Source organism: Coccomyxa subellipsoidea, assembly GCF_000258705.1.
Source record: "Coccomyxa subellipsoidea C-169, whole genome shotgun sequence".
In the NCBI taxonomy this organism is placed as follows: domain Eukaryota; kingdom Viridiplantae; phylum Chlorophyta; class Trebouxiophyceae; family Coccomyxaceae; genus Coccomyxa; species Coccomyxa subellipsoidea.
In genome coordinates this window covers 343,329-351,461 of record NW_005178023.1, presented here as the reverse complement: position 1 = coordinate 351,461, position 8,133 = coordinate 343,329, and the positions used below count along the sequence as shown (strand labels likewise).

Sequence of the window (8,133 nt, the reverse complement as noted above, 5' to 3'; positions counted from 1 at the left end):
GCATGATCATGCTTTCTGTGTTGGCAGGCCGCAATTGCAACATATCCCTCTCTCAGACAGGCTATCTCCTGCACGCGAGATGAGCAGGCACATTTGTAGAGGCACATTTGTAGAGTCATAGAGCTGAATTTCTCTGGCGGGCACCATTAGCGGAGTCAAGTACTTCTTGAAGGCCTTCACGAGCTTTTCTTTGCTGTGGTTGTCCGGTGAAATTCCTAATGCAAGTCTCAGCTCCTTTTTTTTTTGCTCCTTTCTGTCAGATCACCAAACAAGAGTTCACCTTCAGGACTCTTCATTCTAATGGCAATATTCTCTGTTGCGCTGACCAGATAGCATACAGTCAGGTCTAACGTGTGACGCCAGCGGAGGTGTTAAAAGATTGAACATGCCAGCACCTGCAGTGTACAATACGTCAGATGAACTATCTGTCTCAATTGACATGCCTGCATGGCATCCCATAGTATCTATTGTAATGTTTGGAAGAATGCATTAATGTGGCAGATCATCTGCCGCAGATGGAATTGAGGTCAGGACGTCCATCAGGAATTTGGACTCCACGGGGCAAGGAGGGAACGCTTCATGGCAGATGCGCCCATGGTCTAGGTCCAAGCCTTGAATGTCTGGGACACTCTTCAATTGACTTGAAGCTACAGCATTTGCCAATACAGGGAGGTTATTAAAAATCCTTCAAATGATTGACGTTCTGATCGTGCAATCCTGCGGCTTCTGAGGACAGCAGAAGGACGAAAGCCATCAACAAAGAATAGGGCTTCCTTGCTGGTTGGTCAGTTGATAAGCCCCAGCGTTGATAGACGCGGATACAAGATGGGGAACGACTATGAAATGTCCGAGCTCTCGCAAGGGTATGCCACTCAGGCCATCTATCTCACAAGCGTGTTCCTAGCAAAATGTTGTAACGTTGGGATCCTGTCCTGCGAAGGCCGAATGTTGCATATATACTGGGGCTGACACTCAAAAGCTCACACGCAACATTATGTAAAAGATTCGCAATTGCCATATTGTATGTGTGCCCACGTCTAGCGCACAGATCTGTGCAGACCTAACTTGCAGAAGCAGTGTTTTGGAGTTCCCTCGTCCTCTGTTGCATGCTAGTCTGAAGCTGAAAGCACGAGTTTTCTGCTTGAACAGATACATCCGGAAAGTGTCCGGCCCTGTCGTCATTGCCGACAACATGGGAGGAGCAGCTATGTATGAGCTCATCCGTGTGGGAAAGGAACGCCTGATCGGAGAGATCATTCGGCTCGAGAACGACAGTGCCACTATCCAGGTAATCACCATGCAAACATCAACAAATGCTGTTTCGATTGCCAGAAAAGTAACATTGGCACCTTGAGCTGAACCTCTCCTTTCTGCCCTTCTTCAACCAAGCCTCGTACCAAAGTACAGTCTCTGCAGAATTCGCCTTGCATATTTTATCACCATGACGTCTGAATGGTGTGCCTGGCATTCGGTAGCATAAGACCCTGCTTAGGGGCATGAAATGCTGTGACATGCATATCGCTTGGTGGTTGCCTCAGCTTGCATGCGCATGCAGGTGTACGAGGACACAGCAGGCCTGACAGTGGGAGATGGCGTGGAGCGCACAGGCAAGCCTCTGTCTGTGGAGCTGGGACCTGGCCTTCTGACCACCATTTTTGATGGCATCCAGCGGCCCCTCAAGGCCATTGCCATCAACTCCGGAGATGTGTTCATCCCCAGGTGCCCACCCCAAGACAGTCTCTCACACAGTTGACCTCCCAAGATCCTTTTCACTATCTTCAACATACTAAAGCCTTTTGTTTTACCAAGGGACATGTTGGAAGGCCGTATAACGAAACCAAGTCCCATGATGCAGACATCAAAGGACAGGAATATGAGATTCTCAAGATCCGGTTGATGATCATGGAGGGAACATTCTCTCAAGGGCTGATTTGGGCATGACAGGGGAGTGGATGTGCCTGCGCTGGACCGGAAGAAGGGCTATGAGTTTGCCCCCGGCAAGATCAAGGTGGGTGGTGTGCCTGCCGCAGCTCTACAATCTGCTACGTCTGTGTTGCACCGGATACGTCTGCCAAAGGGGAAGGCTTTACATTTGTTGACCTTGAGTGCTTGCGCGCATTGAGCCGCATTGCACGCCTCGTGTGTGACAGAGGACGTGCGAAGCGACACATTGTGCAGCTGAACGTGCATACAACGACCTCATTTTCAAAAGTAGAGAAGCAATGTGCCACTGTGCAATGTGGGCTCCTGTGCGCACCCTCTGTCAGTCATGAGTAACTTCTGAGTCTTTCATGAACATGCATGATGGGGTGGCGGCACGCAGGTGGGCGATCGGCTGACGAGCGGGGACATCTATGCGAACGTGCACGAGAACTCGCTACTGGACCACAGGATCATGGTGCCTCCTGGTGCCAGAGGGAACGTCACATACATCGCGCCAGCCGGCGAGTACACCATCACTGACAAGGTGCTGGAGCTGGAGTTTGGCGGCGTCAAGAAGGTGCGATGCTCTGGGCCGTGCAGCACAGCTCTCGCGAGGGATTTTTCATGGCATCTGCCTGGAGTCTGACCAGGAGTCTGGATCCATGACATGTCTGCCAGGAGAGGCTCATGGCTTTGACAAAAATGAAGCCGCTTGCTGAATGCCTAGAAAGGGCATGCGAGGATGGTCGCTGGCGCACCATTCCTGCACCGAGGGCTACAATGTGTCATTAGGGCGGTGTGAGTGCATTATGGCCAGCTGGTGCGCCTCTGCAAGGAAGCCAAAATTTTCAAACGTCTGCACCTCAGAAAAACTGAGTGAGTGTTCATATTGGATGGCGCAGGAGTACACCATGCTTCAGACGTGGCCGGTGCGGTCGCCGCGGCCGGTCGCCCAGAAGCTGCTGGCCAATACGCCCCTGCTCACAGGGCAGCGTGTGCTCGACGCCCTCTTCCCCTCCGTGCTCGGAGGTGCGCTGCGATGCACAACCGCGCACATGCAGTGCTTTGTCTTCCCCTTCAGAACAACCAGTGACTGCGCAGCCTGAAGTGTGTCTGATTCTTTCAGAGAGCCTTGGCTGGCATTGTTAGGTGCCGGGCCGCCCTTTCCCAAGTCACTGCTTGTTGGTCGGCTGATGGCTTGGGATGCGGCCGACTGCACTCCACAGTGCCGTCCACTCTGGGCTACTGCCGCCATGATCAGTACCTGGCTGTTTCTTTGGCGGTCTGCAGACATTGCTTGCCCTCTACACACTGCAGTGTTCACGACTCGGGTCGCGTGCTGTTCTCCAGGCACATGCGCGATCCCAGGGGCGTTCGGCTGCGGCAAGACGGTGATCAGCCAGGCGCTGAGCAAGTACAGCAACTCAGATGGCATCATCTACGTCGGCTGCGGCGAGCGCGGCAACGAGATGGCGGAGGTCCTCATGGACTTCCCTCAGCTCACCATGACCACGCCCGACGGCCGCGAGGAGTCCATCATGAAACGCACCACCCTGGTGTGTTTCTGTATTACTCTCTCTGAATGCACCCCTTCATTGCTGGTGGTCTTCCCATCTGCTCTACAGTCTGATGGGCTTGGACTTGAGATCTCCGCGTTTCTAGCCAAGGATGACATGGGTGGGGCATGCATGCAAGTTAACTTTTGCCCTGACAATCGCTTACCTGGTAGGAAAATGCTTCAAGGTATGCATGTCAAGCATTCTGTGTGTTGATTGCTCTCTGATGCTGCAGCCTGGTGTTTGCTATGGGCACTGCTGGCTTAGTCAGGACTGATATTTTGTTTTATTGGCGGCAGGTGGCCAACACGTCGAACATGCCGGTGGCTGCGCGTGAGGCGTCCATCTACACGGGCATCACCCTGGCCGAGTACTGGCGCGACCAGGGCTACAACTTCTCCATGATGGCCGACTCCACCTCGCGGTGGGCCGAGGTGTGTCCAATGTTTGTTTTATCCTGTTTATTGAACATGTGCAGTCTGACTCCGCGTTCCCCTTTCTGGTAACTATGCGCTTGGGAGGGTGCGCCGCGATGCCTATAGCCATTCTGTTTCAACGCAGCCCAAAGTGCGGCATATGCGCAAAATTAGGCCCTGCTTGAGATCTTGGGACGGGTTTTTAGATAGGCCTGACATGCGGCATGTCCTAAGCAAAGGCCCTGGAAAGGACTCTAATTGTGGCTGTAAATGGCCTGACACGTGGTATATGCTCAGACGGGCGCTGTGCGCGATCTCAGGGCGGCTTTGAAAAGGCCTGTAAACACCGTGCACGTGCAAAAGGCCTGAAATCCGCCTTGTGCGTGCGTGTGCACAGGCGCTGCGCGAGATTTCTGGGCGGCTGGCGGAGATGCCTGCGGACAGCGGCTACCCGGCGTACTTGGGCGCGCGGCTGGCATCTTTCTACGAGCGCGCCGGCCGCGTCGTGTGCCTGGGCGGCCCCAAGCGCGAGGGCTCCGTCACCATCGTCGGCGCAGTGTCGCCCCCCGGTGGCGACTTCTCTGACCCGGTCACCTCCGCCACGCTCGGCATCGTGCAGGCGCGCCTTCCCCGACAGCGGACTGTGTTGCATGCTTCATTCCTGGAATGCATGGCTTCTTTGAGGATTAAGAGGCTTTGCAAAAGGCAATGGGCGTGCTATGGGATGGCTTGCGAGGGTATCTGGCATACCAGTGCGCCGAAAGCCTCAAGGACTGCTCCTTCCTTTAAAGGGACGGAATGGAATTGATTAAGGACAGCACTGTTGTACGTATGCACTACGTGCAGTTTGAAGCTGGGCTAGCAAAACAGAGTTCAGGACTTGCATCTGCTTGGAATGGGAATAGGAAGTATTTCATTTAGGCAGTGGGCTCTTTCCTAGGCACAGCCCTACTTCAGGAGCAGACAGGCCTCAGGGGTGCAAGATAGAGCCGCAAGCATGCCTGCCAACGCTCAGTACCAGCCTGGTGTAGTGGGCTACTGCAGACCAACAGAAGGCCTTAAACATCTGTGTTTTGTCAGCTGAGATTCTACCAGCGCAGTGCCTGCCACTGCCAAAGCCAGCCATTCCGTTCGCCTGGCATGCATGGCTTGACGATGAATTCTGGGAGGATGTGCAAAGAGATGCTTTGGGCTGTCGGCTGGTAATATCAAGAAAGTACGTGCATGCGGGAAAATTCAACAGTAGGACTTCGGGCCTTCCTTGTCATGCGTTGTCGTGGTCGGTAGATTGGCAGCGGTGATGTCACCACTGGCATCTTGCCAGCGTGGCCATGCAAGGCACTGAGCACCCAAATGTCCTACTGATGACCAAGTTTAGATTGAAATGGTTTTCCTGGTCTGGCACAGCAGACCTGCAGGAGCAACACACTGCTCATAAATTCCTAAAGCAATCAAAGCTGACCGGCGACTGTGCACGGCAGGTGTTCTGGGGCCTGGATAAGAAGCTGGCGCAGCGCAAGCATTTCCCCTCGGTCAACTGGCTCATCTCCTACTCCAAGTACACCAAGTCGCTGGAGCCCTTCTACGACAAGTTCGACCCGGACTTTGTCAACATCCGCAAGATTGTGCGCGAGGTGCTGCAGAAGGAGGACGACCTCAACGAGATCGTGCAGCTCGTCGGCAAGGTGCGTCTCTTCAGGAGTGTAATGTCCAAATTTGAATCTGACAGGTGGCGCTTATTGCACTGTGAGTGGCGGTGCACACTGCGCTCTTTCGCTGGCGACCGCCGTCAACGAATTGATGGCATGTGCTCTGGCCTGAGATGCTCTTGCCAGCAGAAGAGTGCAGTGTGTGCGTGCCAGTAGTGGTGGTAGCCGTACAGTGTGCGCGTCTCTTGGATGCGTCAATAAAAGAAGGTGCTGAGTGTGAATAATGCCTAATGGTCTCTGAGCATATGTTGGTTGGTGCGTGTTGACGGTGCTGTGCCAGGAATTTTTGCTTAAATGCAACGAGCAGCAGGAGTTTTGATGCTGTTTCAGCGGCCTTTGGTGTGCATATGACAGGACTCGCTGGCTGAGAATGACAAGATCGTGCTGGAAACGGCTCGGTTCCTCAAGGACGACTTCCTGCAGCAGAACTCCTTCACCAAGTATGACAAGTACTGCCCCTTCTACAAGGTGCGCCCTCCACAACCATCCTGCTTGCCACCCCTGATCTCAGCCCACCCTAATCTGTTGCCTCAGAGCACTGCCCAGCTGTGCCTGTCAGTGTTCCCGAGGCCCCTTGCAGGAACTACCTGCCTGATATTTGCTGGCGCCAGCTGTGCATGAGCATGGCATTTGGCAGCTAGGGCAGTGCCTCTGTGCAATTGCTGCACCTTGAAAAGCATGGATGCATCCTATATGACTCGAGAGCTCTGACTTGTTCCTGGCTGCCTGAAGCAGTTAATTTGCCCTGCAATGGTAGCCAGGCCCATGCCTCATTGGCTCGCCCAATAGCATGCATGTCTTGTTCTCCGCCCAGAGCTCTGTGTTGCTGCCGGACTTCTGTCTGCAGTCGGTGGGCGTTGCAACGGCTATCAGGGCAGTGCCTCAGGGCAACTATTGGCAACGCCCAAGCACATGCATGGTTTTTTCACGTGTGAGCAGAGCTCTGAATTTTTTGCTGTTGAGCACCTGTCTGCAGTTGGTGAGGCACAGCAATTGCAGTCAGGACACTGCCTCTTTGGAAGCCATCTCCTTAGAGGACTTCCCTTATTTTGTCTTCCAATTGAACAAATCACCTGATCCATGCTGACAATGCCTCGTGTTCCCTTCATTTTGGAACAGAAATATGAATTTCTGGTGTACGCGTGCGCGCAGTCAGTGGGCATGCTGCGCAACATAACGACGTTCCACACGCTGGCGACGGCGGCCGTGGAGCGCACGGCAGGCGCGGCGGCCAGCGGCGAGGGGCAGAAGATCACCTACAACGTCATCAAGTCCCGCCTGGCCGACCTGCTCTACAAGATCACCAGCCAGAAGTTCGAGGACCCCGCCGAGGGCGAGGAGGTCATCAAGTGCGCTCCGTTCTTACCCTGCTTTGATTATCTCCACATCCATTTCTTCCCTTTGTATTTAGCTCCTCTTGAGCTTGCCGCAGCGTTCAGTTTGGCGGCTTGCCCAGACGGCCCCTCTCTTGCCTCTGCTGTCGTCAAATTGTCTGGGCTTCAGCTAACCTTGCCTCTCATATCTCTACAACAGTTTTTGCAGCAGCCTTAAGCCCAGAGGACATCCTGACGGCAGTGGCGATTTGTGGAGCATGCATTGCTGGTGATGCCTTGTGCAAAGGAATCGTGCAGGAGGTCCTGCCTTGAATGCTGTGTGTTCTGCCGGTGTAAATTACAGGCCACAGTCCAGCAGGATCGTTGCTTAGGATACTGCATGACTGGCGGAGAGAAGCTTCCAGAAGGCAATAAAGCGCTGATGGCTATTGTGTGATATGCGTGCAGGGGCAAGCTTGAGGCGCTCCATGAGGAGATTGTGGAGAAGTTCCATTCGCTTGAGGATGAGTACCGATGAGGGAATGGACAAGAGGTTGGGAGCCAGGCTGGGGCCAAGACCAATACCTACCAAGGCCCAGAGTGGATGTACTAAGAGCATCAGTGGCTGGTGCTTTGCCAAGATAATGGCACACCACCATCAGCCAATGCTGCACTCCCCCGCTGTTACTGTCTAGGTCTCCGCTGTTGCATCAGTGTCCGGCATACAAGTTTTACGTGGCTGACTGATTGGGAGCACCATGACTGCCCATCTTGGTGGTTGCTTGTGTGCTGCACACAGGCACACGGCTGCCCTGTGACATGCAGGGGCTGGATGCAAAGTCACTGCTGCTTGAATGTTCTTTGAGCGGTCTAGACCTGATCTGTACTCGGCCTGTGTTGTCAGGGATGTGCCTGTTGCCGTTACTTTGACTAAAAAAGGTCTTCTCTTCGCCATCAGAACAAAATCAAGTTACAGTGCAAAGGTCTTTTGCAGACTGCATCCAGGGAATCTGTTGAGGATGGTCCCATAACTTCATCAGGGGCCCATGTATACTCGATCGTATCTAGTGATCCAATCTTCGTCAAATTCCTCATACCTTTCTCGGCCTTTTGGCTAAGATCAAGTGTAGTATCTGTTCTTATCAGTTTAATATCTGATACGAGGGACATTGTCCCTCATGATATTAATCTAATCTTTTGCCCGGGGGCAGAGTGT

At 53.5% G+C, this 8,133-nt stretch overlaps 1 protein-coding gene across 1 annotated transcript; it reads left to right on the top strand.

Annotated features, from left to right (window-relative positions):
- The first annotated feature begins 678 nt into the window (after positions 1 to 678).
- COCSUDRAFT_25960 (vacuolar ATP synthase, subunit A) lies at positions 679 to 7,983 on the top strand. The gene is made up of 13 exons (XM_005643549.1): positions 679 to 863; positions 1,150 to 1,288; positions 1,556 to 1,719; positions 1,945 to 2,008; positions 2,324 to 2,500; positions 2,826 to 2,952; positions 3,274 to 3,479; positions 3,779 to 3,913; positions 4,293 to 4,514; positions 5,377 to 5,580; positions 5,959 to 6,072; positions 6,757 to 6,953; positions 7,386 to 7,983. Exons 1-13 carry the CDS (start codon positions 826 to 828, stop codon positions 7,453 to 7,455), a joined length of 1,857 nt encoding a protein of 618 aa, XP_005643606.1. The 5' UTR covers positions 679 to 825; the 3' UTR covers positions 7,456 to 7,983.
- Positions 7,984 to 8,133: the final 150 nt, after the last annotated feature.

What these genes read in the sequence shown, in the direction of transcription:
- COCSUDRAFT_25960 (XM_005643549.1), top strand. Translation starts at nt 826, where the DNA reads ATGGGGAACGACTATGAAATGTCCGAGCTCTCGCAAGG. An exon ending in ATGTCCGAGCTCTCGCAAGG is followed by an intron (nt 864 to 1,149) that starts GTATGCCACTCA and finishes CTGCTTGAACAG; the next exon opens with ATACATCCGGAAAGTGTCCG. An exon ending in AGTTTGGCGGCGTCAAGAAG is followed by an intron (nt 2,501 to 2,825) that starts GTGCGATGCTCT and finishes TGGATGGCGCAG; the next exon opens with GAGTACACCATGCTTCAGAC.